The 25,247-nt window shown below is 37.9% G+C and overlaps 1 protein-coding gene across 2 annotated transcripts in view; it reads right to left on the bottom strand.

Moving 5' to 3' along the window:
• Positions 1 to 25,247, bottom strand: part of stat5a (signal transducer and activator of transcription 5a) — a 130,027-nt gene that overhangs the window by 36,282 nt on the left and 68,498 nt on the right. The window contains exons 2-9 of one of the 2 annotated variants that reach the window (XM_036590075.1): positions 23,027 to 23,091; positions 9,533 to 9,660; positions 8,549 to 8,705; positions 8,200 to 8,289; positions 5,628 to 5,802; positions 4,657 to 4,787; positions 1,254 to 1,405; positions 873 to 1,028 (exon numbers count right to left, since the gene is read on the bottom strand). In XM_036590075.1, coding sequence (XP_036445968.1) covers positions 873 to 1,028; positions 1,254 to 1,405; positions 4,657 to 4,787; positions 5,628 to 5,802; positions 8,200 to 8,289; positions 8,549 to 8,705; positions 9,533 to 9,660 — 989 coding nt within the window. In that variant the 5' untranslated portion in view covers positions 23,027 to 23,091. The remainder of the gene's footprint in view (positions 1 to 872; positions 1,029 to 1,253; positions 1,406 to 4,656; positions 4,788 to 5,627; positions 5,803 to 8,199; positions 8,290 to 8,548; positions 8,706 to 9,532; positions 9,661 to 23,026; positions 23,092 to 25,247) is intronic. The other variant, XM_036590076.1, reaches the window with a different exon arrangement.

Genomic DNA, 25,247 nt, shown 5'->3' on the forward strand with positions numbered 1-25,247 from the left:
ATATGCATGGACAACATAAACTTCATCAGAATGTATTTATTACTTTCAATAACTCAATATTTTCATAATATGCAAACTGAACTGAATGACCGCAAGGTGAACATCACCAACATCCACTAAGAGCTTTTTTAAAACTCTTCACTCATGTTGCTACATTGCGTCTTGTTTCAAAGGGAATTGGAGTTAATTTTGTTAGTTTGCTGTTTCTTTGTTTTCCTTAGTTTTCCTGTGAGCATTGTCCAGTGTAGTCTGCCGAATTACTGATGTTGCTAGCATCAGCACTGTGTTTTGTTTGTAAATGAAATGCGCCGAGTTAAAAGTGCTGTTTATCATCTTGTTAAATATACGCGAAAATATGGACACCATTTATACATATGCCATCAGAACAAAACCTCCAAAATCTCCAAAAGAGTAACTTTACAGAAGAAGGAAAAACACACTATACTTTCAATATAAGTCAATGGAACCAGGCTTTTTGCCAAGTATATTGTGGCCATTTCTGTTGGTCCATTTATCATAAAATTTACACACAATTCAAAAGGCAACAGGCATTTTCAAATTTTGTCAAAAACTGGAAAACGTCAAAAATGGAGATATGTTTTGTTCTAACAGCAGCGATATATAACATGTCCCATGTGTATTATATATGTAAGAACCTAAGGCTATAAAGTAAAATCAGTAACCAAAAAGAAAAGCTTTTGTCCTTTTTTTATTTATTGAAGAAAATGAAACATGGAGTGACTGTAAAAAACACTTTACGAATTCAGGATCTTTTTTTTGGTCTTCATTTTATAGATTTGTGTTGTGTTTATCTGGTTCAGAACATCTTGTCTTCAAAATGTACAAAAACAAACACAAACACACACACAGACCTGGTGACGAGGGTTGAGATGATGTCGGTGATGGTGCTGTTGAGATCATTGAGCAGCTCCTCTATGGGCCCAGGGATGGGCAGCTGCTGTCTTAAATGCTCCGCCCGTCTGATCTGCTGTCGATTCTGCCAAATGGTCTCTGCCAGCTTCTCACACCTACACACACACATAAAGACACACACACAGATGAGAAGAATATTATTTAGATATAAAAGCTGTTCGAGTTTTTCACCAACAGCAGCTAAATATTGCACATTTATACACCTGCAGTAACTCATACGGAACAAGTGTTACTTGGGGTACATGTGTTTCAAAATGGGCAAGTCACCTGAGCTGCATGTTCTATGTTTGTATCGTTCGTGTATGGTCAGGTATATATACCATGACTGTAGAATGTCCAGTCCCCCTTCTGGTGGTCCTCCATTTCCAGCCAGTTGCTGACGTCTCTTCCACTGAATCAGCTCATCATCCAGAATCACAGTCTGCTGTTTCCGCAACAAGGCCAGTGTCTTCTGGTGCTTCTCTGCCAGACCCTGAGAACACACACACACACACACACGCATGCTTACTGGCTGAAGACTGACCACAGAATATTTTTAAATACATACTCACCCTATGTTGCTCTTAAATATATATTAGAGTCTTAAAGATTGTCTATTATTTCTACAAATACAGATAAATCATGGCTGTAAATGTGGCACATCATGATACTGTCTGGGTTTCCATCCATGTACTTTAAGCACAGTTTGGCATATCAAATAAAAGGACTTGATGGAAATGACAAATATTAAACAAAACAGCCAAAATTTACAAACAAATTTTGTGCGCTCATTCATGCTGAACAAATTAATGAAAATAAAACAAGTCCTATGACTGATTATGACTCTTGTTTTTGCCTGGCCAAAGCTACAAAACATGACAGAAGGCAGTAGATATCAATGGACTGATGAGAAATGAAAATGTGCCTTTATTATATAGAAAAAACATAATAGTCATAGACGGTAGACAGGCACAAGCTGCATGTCAAAAGCTGCAGCTGAGAAAGGAGGGTCTTCATTAGCACTGTATTATGAAGGCTTCTCAAAATTAAACATCTCTCTGTAAACCCTGCCCATATGTCTCTGATGTGTTGTACATTGTCTTGTACACAATGCAATTGCTAGTGTTGTAGTACTAGTGTCCAGTCTCAGTCTCAAGAAGTCACCATCTCGTCTCTGTCTGTACATCATCTTGCCTCCAAGATGTCTTCCAGCTCATATCGTTCTTTCAGAAGGAGCTACTGATAATAACACAAGAGCAATAAAAATGATTGAAGATACGTGTTTGCTTTTGGCACATGGATTGCAGAGCTTAGGTTATTTTTGGCCAAGCATCAAAGATCTGATTGATTATATTTAAATGGGCACACCAATCATAAATAAGCAGATATCAAGTGAAGCTGATTATTATTATTGTTTTGATTGTGATAAACATGAGACAAAAGATTGTGTTACACATAAAGTCTGCATAAGACCATATGCCGCTTAAAATTTCAAACCACTTTCTTGTGTCACTGCTTGGACAGAGCTAAGGGAAACCCTGGCTAATTTGCATAATTGTTTTCATAATTTCAGCTATCCATTTGAATTTAGTTCAACAGCTGGATGGAAACCTGAGTGTGAACAATTAACATAGCTCTTTAACACACTTGTCATGCAAAGTATAATCTGCAGAACATCAGACATGCCTTTTAAGTGTGTGTGGGTTTGAGTTGCTTTTGCTGTGTGCTTGCGTCCCCTAATTGCTCTCATTTTGTAAGACTGTGACAGCACACTTTATCCTTATTACATTACACTGCTCAGGAAAGGTGGCACTGTTTCAAACAGTGGCTTTAATTTAGACAGTCGGCCACCCGCCTGTGTGCTGAAGCCAAGAACAGATCCACTGCAGCAATGATTGCTTAAATGTCACACTCAATGATCAAGCAGGAGCAGAGCGTTATCAGCAGAGACAAACCCTTCACCTGCTCATAAACGATATTATCCATTGTCTGTGGTCTCATTAAATTCTCAACAGAGCCAGTGAGCTTTCGACACACACGCCAATGCACATAAACTCAACTGTAACTATGTATAAGACTGCTGGCAGCCTTCAGCACATTTTAGCTGGTGGTGCATACCGTCCTGTCCTTCCTGTCCACACAGCTCCCTGTTAAAAGTGTGCAAAAGGTTTAACACTAACTGCTTTAGGCCAGGATTCCTGAGATGTGTTTCAGGTATGGACATGCTCCTCTTTTGGATCCATTATGGCTATGCAGATGTCTTGTGACATTTTCTTGATCAAAAAATGATGTTAATACATCAGTTAAGCCTTCCCTATAGGGTAGAAACAGCCACTCTTGCATTTTGCTTCATTATTTGTCTGTGTAATATAATACCAGTTATATTGTAACCATGCCTTCATTTACATGTAAATAACCTAAAGTACTTTGCAAGGCTGAAAACAGGAGCAGCAGTCATCATTGAAGCTGAGTTTTGGTCTGTTTTTTCAATCTATTATTATAGATAACAGTATCAGTGAGGCACCCAGAATGCATTAGTAGAAGGCTCAGGACACACTCAGCCAAAAACTGAAACCGAAAACTGAAAGAAATGGTTCCTTAAAATATAATATATTTAACATTTTGTGAATGCTCTTGAATTTACAAAATATTGCTGATGTGTCAAAAGCAATCATCACTATTTTGGGAGAGAACTAACCAGAAGACTATTTTAAACAGCTTGCCAAATAATATTAAATTCTGAAAGTTGTAAAGTTACGAAAAATATAATACTTTGTGGCTTCCCAAAGGCATCTTAAGCTGAATTCAAGAGCGACTCCACTACAGCGTCGCGAAACACCTCTCTTTCTTAATGTGTAAATCAGGTGGGCTTTGGAACTCCTGTCTAGCAGTCTTAAGTTTCTCCAGCAGGGGGCACACACCGTTAGCACACGAGGCACTTTAGTGTTCGTCAGCTAGAGAAGAACCAGCCATAAACCTCTAAAAGTCCAGCAGGATCTAACAAACAAACATCAGTGTTTGCAGTAACAACTTTCAAAACCAGTTTATTATCACAAGATACTGACTTACTCAGAATTACTTGTGCAATTTCCATTAAAGAAATTCATTAAATCATTTAATGCTGTAAGTTAAAGAATGTATTAAATGCAGCTGCACTGAAGCATGTTTGTGTTTTACTGTTTATCTGCAAACTCTGCAACTATTATTATTATTATTATTATTATTATTATTATGATCATTATTATTACTATTATTATCATCTTTATTTATATAGCATGCAGTATTGAGTGTATGGACTGGGGAGTACATGGTATATCTAAACTTTAGCAATGTTTATGTACCGCATCAAACTCTTTCACTTAAAAAGTGAGATTAATTTGGTTTGGGCCCCAGTATGAGACATTTCATTGTAGACTTTTCATTTGTAGATTTTTTTGCTTTTTTTGGCCATAATGTTCAGGCTTTTTTTCTCTTTTGGACAAAAACCAGCAGTGCCAATTTGGACCATTTTCGGCCAAAAACAGTCAGTGGCTGAAACTTCGATGAATCCCTGAACAGTATGCCACGCAGAGTCCGAAACCACAAGTCTATTTAAGATTATACAAGTGCAGTTTACTAAACTGGTGGCACATTAGCTTCCATTACTTGTTATCTCCTTTAGTCTTGTAGCTCATAGCAGCCTGTAGTGGAAAATTGTTTAAATGCCAAACCATCCCTTGTTTGTGTGTGTGTGTGTATGTTTACCAGTCTGTATTTCTGTAGGGTGTTGGCCTCTCTGGTAAGCCAGGCTTCCACAGTAGCTCTCTTACTGAGGAGACTGGGCTCTCGCAGCTGTCTGTCAGCGGGAGGCAACGTGGCCAGGCTTGTCAGCTGAGCTACAAGGCACAAACACACATACACAGGATGATACAGTTTAGTGAACCGCACTTTCACACATTTAAGATAACACTTTTTTTCTCAAACAGTACCTAAATAAAGACATACTGAGGCTTGATGTAAAGATCTGACCTGATCTGAAATATCAGTGTCATATTCTTTTTTTAAAAGTATATGTAACTCCTGGGTTTACACTGAGGGGAATCCTCATTTGCAATGCAGCCAAGAGTCAGAAGGAACAAAATGATAACAGATTAAGAAATAGACTGTATTACAATAAACGCCAGTGCTAAACAGGACAATAAGAAGACAATAAAGTAAGAAGACAGTAAGATAACAAAACATGCCTGGGTCAGAACCGATTCAGGCATATTTTGAAGAATCAGCACGAAGTCAAATCGAATTCTGATTGTTTCTTGAGCTTATTTTATCCTGTGGTGCACTGTAGTAGTTTAAAGTAGTTTAATGTCTGCAGTGAAGTCCTATTTCAAAGAGGAAATGAAAACAGCTAAGCAGCCTTGTGTAACATCTGAAACGCCAGTGCTTTGACTGCTTAAACTAGCCACTTTTCACCAAAACACGGTTAATAAGTTAAAAATGTGGCTATTACACAACTGGGCAGTTACAAGTTTAAAGCAGAAAAAAGAAGAACAGATGACTTCCCACATGTTACAGTAACTTAGAATCAGGAATGCAGGAAGGTGGTTGTGGGTGCAGAAATTTTAAGCAGCATTTATGTGACACACATGGAGAAATGTGGGGTGCTGCAGCCCCCTCAGCACTCCTACTTCTCACCCCACTTTTGAAGTTAAAAAGTGAAAGGTTTTAAGAAAGCGTACCTTGTATTCGCAGACTCTCCTGGTACTGTATAATGAAGTACTCCTGGTTGTGTTGTAGTTTGCGCAGGTCGTTCTCCGTGTCCTGTGTCAGAATCCGCAGCTCTTCAAAGGCCTGGTTGATTTGCTGGTATTTCTGAGACATGCTGTCTATCATCCCGCCCAGCGGTGAGCTCGACTGCCAATCACAGCACACACATTTGTAAGCGACAGGCCGAACAACAGGGCTATAAAGCTGACCTCACATTAGATTAGATAGGAAAAAAAATTACCAATATATCACAAAGCCTAAAATTTGAAAGTGGCTGGACTTGATGTGAGTCTTCACTAGGGCAGCAAAGACTTGTCGATGTGGTTTAGGACACAGTATGGCTTACTCTGAGTGAAAAAAATTAGCAAAACTATGGGCAGCCTTTTTAGACAACAGGTCTGTGTTCACAAACCTCCTGAGGAGTAGAAGGGCTGATCTAGAATCAGTATTTTTTACAATGACCATCTTAAACATCTAGAGGAAACTGATCCAAAATCAGTACTGCTTTGTGAATACCAGCCCTGGTGTGGTCGAAATGGCTGCCTGTAGAGGTGTAGTTTTTTTATTTTTATAGCCCACAGTGATACTGATATTATAGCCCACAAAAAGATATTGACAAGTCTGTGCATCCAAAATGAGGATCTGAATGTGGTTTGAGCAGTTTGATACACGTTTAATGGATGTATTTCTACAGAAACTATTTGGGTTATTTGGGTGACTATTGAGTTCTAGTGTTTAATAGTGATGTTAGCTTTGTAGCTCCAGATCTAAATTAAAGAAGCAAAATCTGGACTGCAAACATGTCTTGGCTAATCAGCTACATCTGGGGTAAGTTAAAAATTGGTAAACTTAATATTTCACTGAACTATACTTTTTGCTAGTGAGCCAAGCATTACACCAGTGATCCTTTCAGAGAATCTGGCCCCTTTAATTCTGCTTCCAGAGGAGTTATGGAACAACTGATGTGTGACTTAAATTCCTATTTATGTATTTGCTTGTTCAAAAAGGTAGCTTGTGAGACAAATTAATTCAGTACTGAGACATCATGTTATTAATGCAGAAAAGCAGACTAAATGGTAAAAATGGGCATGTTTTTGTGTTAGCCTTATGGCTGAAAGGGCTTATTTTGGCCAAAAAATGAGCCTATAATTTATTGACAATTATTATAGTCAATAAAAATGTGTGTATATATGTAGTTGAATCACCACCTTTAGACTGATGCACGTCAATGCTTTTTTACACCCCTACTGAACACTGACTTTCATCACACAGGATATTGTGATGAAGGTTAAAGTCTTCTCAGAAGCTTCTAGAAAACAGAGCTAAAAGCGTGCCCAGAGTGCGTTTGTTTGTTTTCACACACCGTGGACACGCTCTTATGAAATCAGAGTGCTATGATCATAACACAGCACAGTGCCTGTCAGGACAGGGTTTCACTCCAGTGATAGCTGCAGTAAGAATCAACCTTTTATCCAGTTAATAATATTTTTTTGCTCATCTGCTAAGCTGGTATTAGAGTGACGGTCATAAAAACGTGACCAAGGAAAGTAAAATTAGCCTCCTCGCTTGTAGCTATTGGAAACAAAATAAGCAGGAAACATCCACTTCGACTGCTATTATTATTTAACGCATCACTTACAATGTGGTCAAACGAAGAGCTAATAGAAACAAAATTAGAAAACACACAAATACTTGGACACTGTAATGAAGAGTACTGTGTAAAAGTCACAGACCACATTTCGTTCATTAAACTTCCAGTCAAAACAACCATTAAGCACAAGTTACAAATGTGTCAGGAGATATTTCTGAAGAGATTACATATAAGACAATCCCCTTGCAGAATGAAGGAGAAAGTCAAAGGAAAGAAAGTGAAAAGTTTTTAAAATAATTACATCTCTTTTCAATATATAGAGAAAATGAGACCCCTGACCTGGTAGACCACCAAAACTGTCAATGTCTGACAAACAGTACCTAAAGCTTTCATCTTTGAGAAATAGGAGCAAATCAAGCTCCACTTGTAACTCAACACTACAGTAAGAAGCCATTACTGAGAAAAGAAAACAAACAAAAAATGAAGAAAATGTGCAAATCAAACAATTAAGCTGCTGGCATTCTCAGAACTGTCTGGCATTCTCAGACTGTCCATCCCAAAGTCCAGATATCAACATCACTGGATATGTCTGGGATTATTTTGGGCATGAGAAGCAGAAAATACAACTTCTAAGACTTAACTTTGTTGGTGAGGAAAAATATCCCTGAAGATTTCTTATAAAAATTGAGAGTATAGGCTTCAACATAATTTTCTATTAAATGTTTTCTGCTTTTTCTCATACCACTAACAATTCTAGAACTTGTACTTAATGGCCATTTTGACTGGAAACTCAAATAAATGGTGGTGTTACATACACAGTGTAAATATATATGCATGCTCCCACATGTTAATAACACCATTAATGGAGTGTTATGGCAACTGCATAAACCAAACATTTCATTTGTGCAATCTTACTCAGAACATGTGTGTGTGTGTGTGGAAGCACTACTTACATTATTAGCTTCTCTGACGAGTCTCTGCTCTGTGTAGAGAATGTGTTTGATGCATCTCACCAGCTCCAGCGGACAGCGGTCGTATGTGCTCTGAAAGACAACATGTTCTTTGTTTATCTGGACGACTCCTGTCATTATGTATATTTTTTCACCGCCCCATTGTACATTATCATCGCTATCTGACTTTATATTTGCTCCTGAAGCGCATCTATATCGACTGCAGCTTCAGGAAGATGACCAGCACTCAGTGTGTTTGTGTATGAGTTTGAGCTTATTTTGCTCTTGCGGTGAGCCGTACTGTAAATAGGGGTCTGTATGTGTGTGTATGTGTGTGCGTGTATGTGTTTACCTTTAACTGTGAAGCATAGTGGCCTAGTTTAATCTTGAGGAGAAAACCGTCCTCTCCCACTTGATGCTCCGCCTTCTTCTGTAGTTCCTGAATTAAACTGTCCAATAAACGCTTAGCTTTAAATTCCTCCTGAGGGTTCTCCAGATCTATCGCATCCCTGAGAGGCAAAAGGTTAAAGATCAATACCCATATGCTGTTAAAACCAACATGCAAAATATGTTCGCAGGGCTGCAAATGTGACTGACTGATGACATTCAGGAGCATTCACACATCTGGATTGGCCTGCTAAATCCCCCCGATTTGAATCCTCTTGAAAATCTGTGGGACTACCTGGAAGAACGAGTAAGACGCCAGGGAAGGCATCCACAAAATCTGGCCGAGCTGCGCAATTCTTTGATGCAAGAGTGGCTGATCATTGATGTCGCCTACATCCAGAACCTTTTCCAGTCCGTGCCAATTTGAATCACAGCTGTTATTTGTGCTCGTGGAGGTATTACATGCTAATAGGTACGTTTCAGTCACAGGTGACTAATTTTTTGTCCGGTGAGCTTATTATATATCTTAGAGCTAATCTTCTCAGAAATATCTCCTGAAAAATGAATAACTTGTACTTAATGGTCAATTTCATTGGAAATTAAATAAATGAAGGGTGTTTTTTGCTGCGTTCCCCCTGTTGTGTTTAGACTGGACGGGACTTGCTGCTAAAAAGACAAGCTCAACCAGTACAGCCTGAGACAAACTTAGAAAGACCGACTGCCCAGCAGGAAATAGCAAAAAAGAGAAAAAGCAATGAATGCAATGCAGAACTAAAATGATCTTTATGTAGATTTGTAAAGAAAACCTGGAGGAGCAGAAAGCCAATGCAGCTGAAGCTGACTTAGTTCGGGGAGGTGCTAATGCTGACACTGCCCGGCGTACTCTGGCTCCTGCCCACTCTACACTGACAGCCTGTTCCACAGCTTTAAGCTGCCTGAGTTTACGTACCAGAGTTGCCCTTCAATCCACTGGGACAGGTAGTGTCGCACCTCTATGGGAAAGTGTTGGCCATAGAGAGACTGCATCTGGTGCAGGGCATCACCCTGCAGCTGCTGGGCCTGAATCCACACTGCCATCTGAATATAAGAGAGAAAGATTACATTAATAATTACATAGCTACACAATTAATAACACTTTCATTGGATTTACATGCTGTATTGACAAGCTTGAGTCTGTATTTTTGACTTTTTCCATTATTTTCAGTGTCAGCAAATGTTAAACACATGACAAAACAAAACTGTACACACAACAACAACTTCATTAAATTCAAATAAAAAACAAAACATCTCCTCTTTCAGTAACAAAAAAACAAAACATCTCCTCTTTCAGTAACAAAAACAAAGTTTAGAATCCACACTTTCAGCACAATTCAGTACAATTTCTACTTGTTTGAATTAGCTATAGAGAAATAATTACTATAAACTTACTTCACATTTCTATAGTCTCCAACAATGGTGACTTCCAAGAGTTAACAGCAGCTTAAAGTTCATAACATACCACACAAAAGTTACGGGTAGTCATCTGTTCCAGCTTATGACCTCAATCAGGAACAAAGATTTCTAAATCTTCATCATGCTCTAGCGAGGAGAACACTGTTGTTCTGCTTTTGATTTCTGACCACTGGGGAAAGCCTGCTCATTTAGAAACAAGCTTCATCTTTCTCTTACCTGGAACGTGCTTGGAAAACGAAACATCATGCCACAACATGCAAAGTGGACTCTTCTACTACTGTTTTTAAGATCATTGCTTAAACACACCTGGCAAACATACAGCGGAAATGAATGGAAAAACAACTACAAGCAGAAACTGCTGAAAGATCCACCCAGGACACGCTGGTATTCTGCGAAACCCAATGTTACAGCAAGTATTGACAAATCATTTACTCTCTCCTCCATGCAGTCCATCATGAAAACTAAGTGGCAAAAGCAACCCGTTTCGGATCCATCATGGTTATGATGGTGCCTCATTTCACTTGTCAAGGGCTCAGCCAATCAGAACAGACTTTATTTACGTATGTCTTAAAGGTGCATCAATAAAAACAGACTGTGAATTTCTAGAATAAAAAGATGTTGGAAAATGGTCATGTAAAAATGAATTCAGACTGTTTTTGTTGCATAAGACAATTCATAATTTGTAAAATAAAACAGTGTGTCTATTTTGCCTTACATGCCAATGCCCTTCACGTACCTTTCTGCCATGAATGTATTTAAAAAGACATGTTTTTGGCCAAAATCTTCTCAAAACTATCGAAAAACTATCAGGCAGTGTAACAGTTTCATGTAATGTGTTCATGTAAGGCAGGTTTTAGAGGCATTAAATGCTTCGGATGTCTGATTCCCATCATCACCACTGAAAAATTCCAAGGTTCTCTAAAACGAAGCATTTCTGAATGACTTTCTAAACCACACTGAATGACTTTGTTAACATCTCAATGACCAAATTATACAGATGCTTTGCAAAATCAATGGAATTCCCCTTTAATATGTGGAGTATGTCAATTATTTGAGTACATATTTTAAAGAATCTACAGAGTAGCAGGCTGTGATTCCTGCTGGAATTCAGAGAGCTCTTTGAATGTTCAGTCAGCCTTACAGGCCCATCAGAGAAGGCATTTTCATTCCTCATAAGCAGTGCAGTGCATAGTAGAATTGGAAACATTTTTTTTCTGCCATACTGGATTTGAAATGAAATAATGAGAATGAGGTTAAAGTATAGAATGTCAGTTGCAGTGCAAGGGCAAGCACATCTACACTGGGTGAGCCATAGGAATCACAGCTCTTTGGAGACCACATTAATTGGGCAATTTAAAATAATCTAGTCAGCCGTTCAGAGTCATTCAGAGAGCTTTGATGTGAAGTGGTGCATTGAAGAGAAAATTACCAACTTATGACTGCTTTACAGTGGTGGTGATGGGAATCAGGAATCACAATGCCTATTACACAAATAAAGCCATTTTATTTACTATATAAAACCACTGAACCTACATATGTCTTCTGAGGTTTTATATGTGATGTTGATGATGGTAAAATAGTGTTAAATCTTTCAAAAAAATTCTCTGGGACTATTTTGCATTTATACTCTGCATGCAGCTCCTCACCAAGAATGGCTTAAAAAAACAGGTTTGATGACAAAGACCTTCCTCAAAATTACTGTAAACCAATGCATCAGATATTAGCCAGCATATTTATAATCATTTCATGTAATAACGTCCTGTGACGTAGGTTTTAGAGGCATTAAACTCTTGAGACTCCAGAGAACAGTTCTGATTTGGTAAGTATCTCTAGAGCAGAGCATTTCACATCAAACCACTCTGAAAAACCTGGTTTACAATCTAATAATTTAATTATGCAGAAAATCTGAGAAATTGGTGGATTTTCCCTTCAAGGCATGTCACTCTACCCACTAGCATCTAACATTAACCTTAATTTTACATTAGAGAGCTTTATGAATAGACATCAGAGCTGTTTGTGTAGTGTTGATGGAAGCTAACTGGATACTGACTGAATATGGGGTATATACCTGTTTTCCTTTTTTGGTATCTGCATGAGTGACCGAATGAAGATTTTAGAGGCAATGAGCCCCAGTGAAATTGCACCCCCAACCTCAACCTCTTGAACTGACCCCAATGTGGAACAACACTCCACCAATGTTCATCCAGAAAAGAACAAACTAAATGCTTGGAAGGCTAGCCATAGCTAACCTTTAAAGTCGTCCTCTACCCTCCCTCAACCTCTTTCTGCAGAAGCCCTAGTGGCCATTCCTCCAGGGAAATGGAAAATGACTTGGATATTTTAACTATTATAATCAAATAAAATGTTTTCCCCTTTAACTCTATGATCAGATTAACTAGGTGCTGTTGGCGCTCTGTGTGTGAAACGTTGAGATGCTGCTAGTGAGCAATGAGAAATTAAAGGGGAGGGGTGAGAACCCTCTGCAGTAGAACAGACAGCACAACTGCAGATTTCTTTATACTGAACAATCACTTACAACTGCCACAATAAAAATTAGCATTTAAAAACAATAAAAAACACTTGCTAACAAATGTTGACCTGCTTGCACGCCTACGAAGATGAAAATCCAGCCTGATTCTGTTTTTTTTTTTTTTTAAATCAAACACATTTCCTTCAAGCCATATTGCTTTAATGTTGATAAAGTAAAAAATGCAAAATTCTGAGGGACCAAAACAGAAGGAAACTGCATTTTTCTGCTGTGAAAAGAGGTTTAGATAATTTCCACCAGATAGACAGAACTTATTTTGTCAGATATCTGATACGTATCAGTTTTAGGTAGTATATATGAAGAGGACCAAATCACTGTTATTACAAAAACAAATTTGTATCCTGTACTAAGGAAAACACACAAGCCTCTTTCGCATGCAGACTTCTGCTTTTGACACGTCTAAGCCTACAAACATTGCCAGAAAAAAGTTACTGTGCAGGTACATCTTTCATACATCAAGTTACAAGCAATGTAAATGTACATCCAAAGGTATACCAGTGGTTTTAAGGTCCAATTGTGTTTTTCTCAAGGAAAAAGTACATGCTTCAGCCTTTTTTATTACCTAATGATTTAAAACAGTACAATAAAATAAAAATCCTGGAGACAAGACAGTATACGGAGTCAGTACAACTACAACAAATCATTTCAATGGAATATGGCACAATTACGTTCCTGGACTAAAGGTACTAAAGACATATCCCTGAGGGTACCACCCCAGTGACAGGAGGGGTGCCACTTCAGTGACAGTTTAGCATGTTTTTCCTGAGAAAGTACTGGATAGACTTGCTAATCTGTCCCTACAGTTAAGATATTTTCTGCTCATCCACTTCTGTGAACTTCTGTGGTCTGCCGATTTGTTTCCCACTCCTCATTGGTGTGTTGTTTTTTTTTCTAGTGATGACCCAGACAGCTGATGCTGACACACCTAATGCTTTGGCTCTGTCTCTGACTGATTTATTCTGATTTTTCAGCCTGGTTCTGACCTGTTTGATCCTAATGTTCAGAGACAACAGCAACAGACTCCAGATGCAAAAGCTGCATCTAGAATCACCCCTAGGCCTCTTTTTTATCTCCCTTGTGTACGATCTAATGATGTAACCACAACTAGCTCCAAGAAACAACTGAGCAGCTGTCTAAATACATATAGTCAGAAATGTTGGGTCAGTATTTTAACCATTGGAAGTGTTACCACTGTCATTCTAATTCACTAAATTTAAAATATAATGCCTTAATTTCATACATTTTAATAAAAAGTCTAGAGTATTTTGTTGTGCATATATTTACTTGTGTACAGAATGGTAAACTAAAGCAATTGTCTGAATTTGCTATAAAATTCTTAGAGGAAGCCTGTAAATTGACTATAGATCTTTTCATTACGGTATGTTAATATAACGAGTTATTATTTCCATTTTAAGTTTATTAGAGCATTTAACATTATTAAAGTACAATTTTAGAAACAAAAGCTGAGCATTATAGTATATTAGCCACTAACTAATATAAACCTTAAACAAACAAACTAGCCACAGGCTAACACGCTAATCATGATACAATGAATACAGTACAACCCAATAGGGCTTGGGAATGTGATGTCACGACAGATGATCCGTAATTGTGGCAGCGTTAGTCGGTTCTAGGCTGGTTCTGAGTAGCTGAATGAATTTTCCTTTCATACCAGTTTCCCTTGAGTTTGGCTGATCTGCAGCCCATAGACTTACTAAACATGTTTACAGTACTCACTAGCATGTTGACATGACTACCAGGTCAAAAAGACATGAAAGGAAGTTTCATGCAACTGTTCGGATGCAGCTCTAGTCAAACAGCGCAGTGAAAGCATTGCAGTGAAAGTGGTGATAAACGTCAAGCTTATTTCACATCTGTATAGATTTTGCACATAAAGATTTAATTGAACAAAACTTTCACCATCATTTAGTGAATGTGTTACGCCACATTGTATTAGCTAACTTACTCCTTCCTATTTTTCAGCTAAAAGTTATACCCCGACTAGGCGTTAGCAAGGGGTCAAATGATTAGCGTGTCTGTTTTCTTAATGACTTTATTGCTCCTTCAGTGCAAACCATGTGTGTTTTTTTCGATTTTACAGGGTTTAATACAGTACAGTAAACCAGTTAATTTTTAGCAGTGTTTGCTAAAAGGTTGCGAATAGTAGAGTACACCAATAATCAAGTGAAATATAATAAAAACGGAATGAAATATGCCATAAACCAAAGAAAATATGTCTCATATTTAATCATATTTAATGTAACATATTTAATCAAGGATTGTATGAATTTTCCCTGGTTAAACATGTTAAATCAGCCCGCAACTAAGTGGAACATTCACTTGTAAGCTGCACATGGTCTTTCAAAATTACCCAAAAGAAAAGGCACCTAAACACACCAGCTAGGAAAAAAATCTGTGAATAAAAGAGGAGGTAATGTTAGCATATCTAAATAATGACTCCATTCTGTTTGGGAGTTTGTATGGATCCAGTGCCTCAGTAAGGCTAATTTCATCATTGTAAAGTTGTTTAGCATCAGTCTGCAATTGGTTAAGATACACTCTCAGTTCATTTGATACAATCTTAAGCATGACAAGAGAAAAATACAGTAAAACAGCAAACTCTTTAAGCTCTTGCAAGGTGTGTGAATATTTGTAGCATGTAAACAAAACCTGTCAATATTGCCGAATGATCCCACAATGCAGTGTGCTTTGATGTTGATTCCCAAACCCTATATGATACCATGTAAATACACAATAAACGATACAAAGTAAATACAATATAAATACGTAACATTACATCCCTACTATCTGCATGTAATCACACAATTATGATTTATTACATAGTTAGTCACATAATGAGTTACATTTACATTCTATATTGACAGTTTTAAGTCTGAATTTTCAGTCTGTTTCAATGCCAGTAACATGGCATTTTGTAAAGGCTGTTTTTCCTTTCTGCAAAACAAGACTGTATACACAACAATAACTCATCAAATTCAAATCATACTAAAGTACCTCCTCTCCTACTTACAAACAGTCATGCGGTACAGACTGAAAATTTAAAATCTGTACTTTCGACTACATTTCTCTGCTTGTTTCAAGTAAGAAATAATTCATTTACATTTACTCTATGCTCTTGTTATCACTGGCAATAAGCACAATTTCAAAAGGTTATGATTCACCTAAAAGAGATGTTAATATCTTCAAATTAGAGCTGACATTCTGCACTTTAATCTGTCATTGTTTCATTTTTGAATGTCCTGTAGTTCAGAGTCAAAACTACAAAGATTTGCTATCGCAATTACAAATGGTCACCACAGCCACACTGCTGGCAATGTGTTTGTAAACAAAACAATAAAAAATAGAGGTAGTGAGAGAGGAAATGAAAGTGTTTAATCCGTTTCTGAACCTTGTGAGTCACATGCACAGCTGTAGCGCTTGTGAAGGTGATGGCTATCTGTACAGACACTGATGGCTTTAAAGCCCATTAAGCTCATGTTACAGTGGCTGAGTAGCCTGAGGCACCTTTCCCTCCCGCTCAACACACACACACACACACCCCAGAGAAAAGCGGCTGAATTATGTAACTTGGTAGATGGACAGAGCAGAAAAAAGGAAAAGAAGACAGGGTGACAGAGTTTATGCACTGGTCTGGTGTGTCTCTGTGTGGTGGTACCAGCTTACCTCTGCACTTTTCCATACATGTATGTACGTGTGGGGAGGGGGTTTAATCTCATTTGCTTAAGCTGAACTCATCCTCAACATCCCTGCATGCCTTACTCTGGTGTTTTAAGCTCTAACAGAAGGCGGAGGTCAAACACCATGCCCACTACATTTCCACATTTTCAAAGTACAGCTTTACTCAGACCTGAAATTTTGGTCCCAACCCAAATACAGGCAAAGAACTTTCTCATCCTGAGACCCGAATCGACACATAGCATCAACTTCCTTTCCAAACCTGACCTAGTCAATATAATCAAGTTTTGAGTCCGAAACTGACCCAACCCCAACAAAAGTCTGCCTGAAACGGACCAGAGTTGGCCCCTCATTCCCCAAAGTGTTGAATAATTTTAATGAAATCGCTGATGACATTAATGTGTGGCAATGATAACAGTCGTCAGACCATGAACAAATAAATTGAAAAACAAAACAAAATTATTTGATATAATAAAATAAATAGCTTTCCAAAAGCAAGTTTAAACCCCACACCAAAAACTCCCCCAAGATACAATATGATTGAGCAGGGCTAAACTCATGTAGGCTGAATAGGTAAATAAATGGCTTGTTTTCATGACTTCACAGAAATAGTGAAATCAAAATGGGCTGTTTTTGCAGCTTTGTTTTCGTTAGTTTATATGGACTGTGAAGTGACAATATGTTAATATCTTACTTCAAACACTCTCATTTAAGAAAAATGAGATACATTCATTTTTCCATGATATGGACCTTTTATGGTTAACCCCTTAAAATCCCAGGCTAGGCCTAAGGCTTATTAATCAGTAACTACAGGGACTTCAATGCAAACTGGCTGAGCTATTCTTAGGTTATAGAAGTGTGTAATAAACAGGTGGGACCTGGCCATTTAAGGGCTTAAACAGGTGAGGGCTAAGGTTGGTAGTTTTTTTATTTGGTCAGTTTCCTGAGCCATGACACCAAATGCTTCTCGAAGCGAACTTTTCTGTAAAAAGCTGCGCTAACTAACAGTAACAGCTGTTTAAACGGCTACTTGCGCCACTGTTTATTCTTCTTTAGCCTGTTGTTAACACGACCTCTGTAGTTTGATTCATCTTCTCTTTTCTTCATTCTTCCTTTCAGATTTATTTTGGATCCAAAGGATGAAAATTGTAAAAGAATTGTTGGAAAACTATCTCTGAAGATGTTAAAAATGCTGCAGATATGTAATTATACTTTGTGGATGACTTATAGTGAGAATGACACAGTGTATCAAAAATAGGAGATGGCTAACCAGTAGAGTATGTTTCATTGTTTTTAAAATTGCTTAGTGTTATCGTCAAGTTGCACACAAATGATGTTGCAGTCGGCTCACAATATGCAACTAGTTGCACAAATGTTTCACCAGCCTAAAGTCTGGATGCATTTGACACGTTTTTGTTGTCTTTACCATGATGAGGTTTTGTGTTCAAATGTACAGGTCTGTACTGCTGTGAAATACATTTAGCAGTCTCTATAACAGCTGCTCCTCAAAAGAGAATGTTTTTCTTTACATTAAAAGAAATCAGGACCTCAGTATCAGCCAACTAATAAATCAGTCAGGCCTTAATACATAAACTACATATCCCAGCACGCCCATGAGCAGAATGCCCGCTCAGATTCCACTCAATGCACCGCATTCACTTCTTGTTGAATTTTGTCACAAATATCATTTTCTTCGGAAAGCTCAGAGGGCAAAGCAGCTAGTTTATTCTCTTCCATAAGTACACATCCATGCTGAATGCAAATCTGAATGCAAATGATTAGATTCTAATTTTTCAGGAAGCAATTCAATGGATCAAGAAATCTCAAATTTTACCACCATTTGTGAAAGTGGCTCAGGTCGGATTTGACGATCAGATTTGTGCGTCCACACAGCTCTAAAAACATCAGATCTGATTAGGGCAAAAAATCTGATTTATGCCACTTCAACCTGGTAGTGTGAACGGAGCCTAAAAGACTTACTTGTATGTTATGATTCCAACTTCTGGATTTAGTTTTTTTCCCCTACTTTTTTTCCAGCCCCCTTGTATGCTTCTCCTTACTGTTACTTGCCTTTAACCCAGTTTGAGCACTTCGTATACTGATGTCAAAGCAAAATCACTCCTAAAAGTGCTCAATATCAAATGTCACATACATCGTAAAAATGTCCTGAATGTAGAAACTCTTGCACCTGCGCCCACATGAATGCTTTTACCATAATGTTTCTAACACAGCGATTATAACCACAATCGCTGTTCAATCTGTCACTTTCAGCTCTTAAACTGTCGCAGTTATCAAACTAAATGGAAAAGTACAATCAATATACGTAAATCACAAATCAGTGGCTAGATGGGCAGACAGACACATGGACAAAAAGCCAGACAGCCTTGCCTATCATTTGGATTACTTTAGCTGAATAAAATTCATTAGCTTGGCCTGTCTGTCCACATCTCTGCAGCGAGTCATCATTCTTCCAGACTGTTTGCAAAGAGCTACAAATTGAGCCCTAAATAGCAGGACGTGGCCATTAAAAGAGAATGGAGGGCAACAAAGTGTCTCCAACGGAGATCCACTGGAAGGACCAGTAGGAGAAAGCAGAAACATGGGTTTTATTCACTTGTGTTTTGTACACTGAGTGAATGATTCATTCATATATAGAGGGAGCTAAATTATACTCTTCAAAAGTAGACTTCTGGACAGCTGCATGTAAGTGCTTGTTTAACTGTCTTGTCACGACTGGCTAGACGATTAATGGTGCAGTCATTTTTTATGGAAGAATTCAATTTATCTATTAAATACAACATTCACTGGACCACATAACTTCAACAAGTACATTTGGCATGTATTGAAGATTGTTAAAGCCATTAGCATTAATATAGAGAAACCTCTGCAGCAACCCCACCTTTCATCAAGAGAAACCTCCCTGATACTGTGTTTCACTCTGAAAAAAACACTTTAACTGACTTTAACCTATGTTGACTTCAAGGCACACTATATATATGTATATACACACATACAACATACATACACACAGCATACATACATACATACATGCACACACACAACATACACACAACATTCATTTAAATAGCATTTTTTTTACAAAGTTAATGCAACTTCTATTTATGAGTTTATCATATTGGGAAAAAATATAAAACATAAAATATGCCATAACTTTTAAAGACTTTTTTTGTTCCAATATGTTAATTCAGCAAATAAACAGTTTTTGTGAATTAAAATGTGCAGAAGAGGATGTGTCCTTTTTACTTCAACAAACCATGTAAATTGATAGGGGCACTTAGATTTAATTGATTACATCATTAAGTGTTATTTAGTTTAACCCAACACCAGTTCTTAAAAGCAATTTGGCTATTGGCTATTCCTTGTGTGAACATTAGCACCCTGGTGAGGTCTTAATTTTCCAGGCAAAAGTGGTATTTAGCGGCTAAAACAAATGCCGTGTCGGCAGGTCACTGCAGTTAAAATAATGTCAAATGTAGACACTTTTGGAAAGGCGTGATCATAGAGCTTGGATTCTGCTCTTCTAATTGCCTCTCATCATATCAAGAGCTGAGTGAGATCTATTTCCTTTAGCTCACTCTTCACGCAGCAGTAGTAATGATGTGCTTCATAAGCTCAAATGGTGTTGTATCACTTCTTAAGACAAGCGCCACTTGAAAAGAATTCAGCAAACTGTACAACTGCAACCTTGAGCAGTGAGTGAGAGGAGAGAGCGCATAGATGCAGACAAAGTGTAGTACACACCTCTTTTGACCGCGATTCAGCCCATCGCAGGCATGATATGTGTGTAGAAAAGAGAGTTCAGACTTCAATCTTAGCTGCTAAAGCTTCAGGCCTGCTAGTGTTGGTACAAACTCCAAACGGCCATCCAATCAAATTTCAAAATATTTAACACTAATTTTTCAAAGTAAAATACTGTTTATCATTTTGTTGTGAAATCCTGTAAAAACACACACACAAAAAAAACCAAATAAAAAGGCATATATATACATTTTTAAAAATATTTGCACTTTTGGTCATGTATATGTAAATATAGTAAAATATGTATTTGGATTTTAAAATGCATACAATTGTATGCAAACGTTTGAAGACTCCTTGTCAAATTACAGGTTTTGCTGATTTTCTAAGTGACAATAAGCTCCTCCACAGACAATAGCTTTAAAAATATGTGACAATTTTTCTGCCAATTTTTGTGAACAGTTTCTATTTATTTGCTTCTCTTGTTTAACATATCGGAAAAAAAATAAAGCATAACATGCGTGCAAAACAAAACGTACAAATGTCTGCATTCGACTGTTCTTAAAATATTCTGTGCAAAACATGGTCAATAAATTTGATGTATGACAAAATATGAACATTCATACTTACAGGTCTGATAAGTTAAAAAGTAATGTCCCCTTAGGTAAATTTATACTGGACACTGAAGTTGCATTACTTTTATAGATGTTATTTAAAAATGTCTTTAACCCTTTAAATGGCCAGGGCCCACTGGTGGACACAAAGTTTTACTACACACTTCTAAGAATAAAGGCCTAAGAATAGCTCAGCCAGTTTGCATTGAAGTCCCTGTAGATACTAATTAATAAGCTTTAGATCGCAATAAGCCAGGGATTTTAAGGGGTTAATCTTTACTATGTAGAAGATTTTCAAAAAGGTTTTCACACACACATTTTACATATGATTCATTTAAAAAGTATCCGTTGAAAGCACCTTGCGGTGGTGACGCTCAGGATGGCAGTGATGCTGTTCTTACCACTTTTTTTTAAAAGCCTAATTGTTTCCCCACCACTTTTGGAACGTTTGAAATCGACAAATGTCTCTAAGACCATGTGGAAAAGTGTCTTTGGTGTTTCCTCAACATTATACTGATAAGTGATGCACTAGTGACGATGCTGTGCACTGACAATAAATAAGAATGGTTGTTATGTTTACTGAGATTATGAAAATGACAGTTGGATTCTAGGCTTTTTTCACTGACCAAAGGTGACCGCAGAAGGTGAGTGCTGCTTGATTTTTTCAGATTTACCACTATTTTACCATTATCAACATTACATATAAAATGCAAATAAAATCTGTAGGCTCACTTGTCATTTTGAATAGTAAAAGAAGTGGATGTGTACGCATTGTAGATATCATGACAACTGGTTCCCATCAGCCCACTGTAATGTGAAATCTGAATCAACAAGCTTCTCTAACCATTTCACATCAAACCACACTGAATAACTGAATGACTTTAATTACGCAGAAATTTTGAAAAATCTGTGGAATTTCCCTTCTCTATTGATAAGCCGATGACTGAAATTTTACCCTAAATTTGTTTTGGCAAACCAAATCATTCTCGGACAGGATGACTTTCTTAGTGTTAACTCTGGCCCAGATCCAAGCGGTCAGCGCGCCAAATGTAAATCCGCCGACTCAGCCATCTGGCTGTCACTCAAAAAGGAAGTTAAGTAGGGAACTGCGCAGCAGGAAGTTAACCTTACTCGAGACTCCGCCTCTTCCTGTCCTGCATTACCAGTGTCAATCTAAGTGTTTGTTAGCTAAGACACCTTTGGCACACGCACACGCACACACACATGGTTTCCTAGCAGCCCAACCACTCCTACACATGAAACACAAAGACGCACACAAACCACTGATTTCCAGTAACCACACGCACCCACAGACGCATGTGCGCATGCACACACACATACACGTGTATTTGTATGACAACACAAAGGTGAAAACCATTCATTTCCAGTTAACTAACCACACACAGTCGTTTCCAGTTGACGCACTGTTGTGGTCAAGGGCACCGAGTGCTGCTGTGGTCTGACTGCTTGCACAAAAATCAGGTCATATTTTCCTATAGACTCTGAACTGACCTTGCTGGACCACTGTGCTGACCATAAGCACGTCCTTCCGCACCCCTCCTTCAATAGTTCCTTACTTTTGGGTTTCTACGCTGAGCTGAGCTTTGAATGTGTCACTCACATCAATAAATATATCCTTGGAACAAAACCTCACATCTCCAAAACAGAAGCAAAACATTCAGAACTGTATTTTTAAGTTAATGTGACAAGATTTTATCTGTTTCTGTGATGATACGGTCATGCAAATGTTTTGGCACCATGGTCAAATTCCATGTTTTGTTGTTTTTCTAAGTGAGTTAACACATCCTCTATAGGGAACACACTTCCGCACATTTTTGTACAACATTTAATACAGAAATTTATTTGCTGAATTTATCATATTTGGCAAAAAATAAAACCTGTGTGATCTGTGCAGAATTTATTCCACATTTAGTATTTTATGCTTTTTTTCCAATATGATAAACTCAACAAATAAATAGAAACTGTGCACTAAAATCTGCAGAAAATGTGTCATATTTGTTCTCTGAACAGGATGTGTCTTATTTTCACTTAGAAAATCAACAAAACAGGTAACTTGACCCGAGGTGTCGAGGTCAAACGTTTGCTTACGACTGTATAAGACCTACCATTACTGACAGAACTGAAAGACAGAACTGTGCTGATGTAAGAGATTTTATTCATGTACGATTTACACTTCAGAATCCAATGCATCACTTTTTAATCTCAATAGACTTGACTTTCTCTCAAACTTACTATCACTTTCTATTTCACTGTAGCACTTCTGTTTCCTCTTTTGTCATTTTTGTTCTCCAGTCATTCTATATGTGTCTTTCTCTTCAAACACATACAAACATCAGCACATTCACTCCTTCCTTACCTCTAGTCTTCAGCCCTTTGTTACCATGTAAGAGCAGGAACTGCTGAAGAGAAGCACCGCAAAATCTGAGAGAGAGAAGGAGAGAGGAAGGGAGAGAGAGAGAGAAAGAGAGAGATGGAGAGAGAGATGGAGAGAGAGAAAGAAAGATCAAAAATCCAATTCAGTCAAAAGTAACCACAGAGGAGGATATGAAGTCTGAATTGTCAGCTGTCAATCACACACACACACACACACACACACACACACACACACACACACACACGGACCCTCAGACTTGATGAGAATCTGTGCTTGATTAGGGTCAAAGCAAGACGGATACTTCCTGTCTCTTCTCTTCCTCTCTCTCTCTCTCTCTGTCTAGCTCTCCCTTCTCTCTTTGCCTTCCTCTCTCTCTATTTCTCTCTCACTAATCACTCTCTCTCTCTCTCTCTCTCTCTCTCTTTCTCTCTCTCCCTCTCTCTACCTATGCTCATTCTCTCAGTCACTCCCTTTTTCTTTTTCTGTCTCCCTCTCTGGCTTGCTCTCTTTCTATCTGTCCTTCTCTCACTCACTCTTTCTCCTCTCTCTCTCTCTCTCTCTCCTCTCCCTCTTCTCTGTATCTCTCTCTATTGTCCATTATCCCTTTTTTATCTCTTGCTCTCATCCACTCTCTTTCTCTGTATCTCTCTCTTGTCCACTCTTTATTCATCCCTCTGCCTCTTTCTCTTTATCACTCTTCCTCTGTATCTCTCTGTTGTCCACTCTGTCTTTCACTGAATCTCTCTTCTACACTCTCTCTTTCTCCCCTCTATCTTGTTCTCTGTATCTCTTTATTATCCACTCTATCTTTCTTTCTTTCTCTCTCTTTCTGCCCAGCCCTCTGCATCTCTCTCTTTTCCTTTTTTCCTATATCTTTCTTTGTCTCTCATGCAGGGTCTCTCTCACTCTCTCTCTCTCTCTCTCTCTCCTCTATCTTTACTGTTCTTTCTCTCTTGCTCTCTCCTTGCCTTTTCTTTCTCTTTCTTTCCTCTGTCTCTTTACAGTTATATGATATTGGGCAACACAAAGAGAAAGAGAGGGAAAGAGAGGAAGGAAGAGAAGGAGAGAGAAAGAAAGAGAGAAAAAGGGAAATGTACAGTATCACTCAAGCCTGAAACTAACTGCTACAGAAACGTTTCTGCTGCTCCGTGACAACGTCTGTTGATGTTTGTTGTAAAGTGCTGTTGAACTGAACTGCATAAGTTTACATTCAAAGAAAGTGGCTGAATATACAGACAAAACTCTACACTCTGCATACTGATGTGAGGCTTTATCAATATATGGCACTGCTTCAATATATATTATATTATGAGGCAGGGCTTTGGATGCACACTGTCTGAAACTATAGGCTACTTTTGTTACTGTTATAGCAGGAAGTAATGCATGAAGGTGGCACACAGACATAAATTCCAGACTAAAGAAAAGTGAAGAAGGCTCAGTCATGTTATTTAGCCCTGATTCCATATTAGGGCCCAACTCATACATTGTTTGGCCAAAGTTTCACAATTAAGTGGTGTTTATAGTAAACTTTAATATTACTTTAGGGTTGTTTTACTAAAATATGGTGTTCAATATAATAAAGGGTGTGAAACACAAAAACACAAGCATGGTGTTTCCAACACCAGCAAAAGCTCTGCCCTCTGGATGTTTGCACACATAAGCAATTTTAACTTTCTACATTATTCTTCAAGTCCTATTAATCACCAGCACATCTATTTGGACTTTGCAGTCAAAGCAGTATTTAGTGTTGGCTTAAGTTTCTTTATTTCAGTGTGAACTGTAAAGCATTCACTTGCACTTGAAAATGAATAAATACATTTTATGAGTTCATTTTATTTATGTATATATATATATATATATATATATATATATATATATGTATATCTCACAGGGACAAAAACTGTTTCATTTTAATGGATAAAGTGAAGCTAGAAAATGTAAAAATTAAGTATGATTGTTTTTGTACATAAAATCACACAAACATCAAAAAGGGACCTCAGGGAAAAAATAAAAAACAAGTAAAACATTCTGCTCTATGACGCTACTCCAGCCCTGCACGTGTTTAGTGATGCCATGTACATGTGACAAGTCTGGAAGCTTCAAAGGGTCTAACACCCAGCCTGCAAAACATCTAGGTCAAACACTGAAAATCATATTCATATAAGTTGGGTCCTTTTTCATTCCAGTGCTTCTAGAGCACTGC

Source organism: Colossoma macropomum, unplaced genomic scaffold (genome assembly GCF_904425465.1).
Source record: "Colossoma macropomum unplaced genomic scaffold, Colossoma_macropomum, whole genome shotgun sequence".
Classification (NCBI taxonomy): domain Eukaryota; kingdom Metazoa; phylum Chordata; class Actinopteri; order Characiformes; family Serrasalmidae; genus Colossoma; species Colossoma macropomum.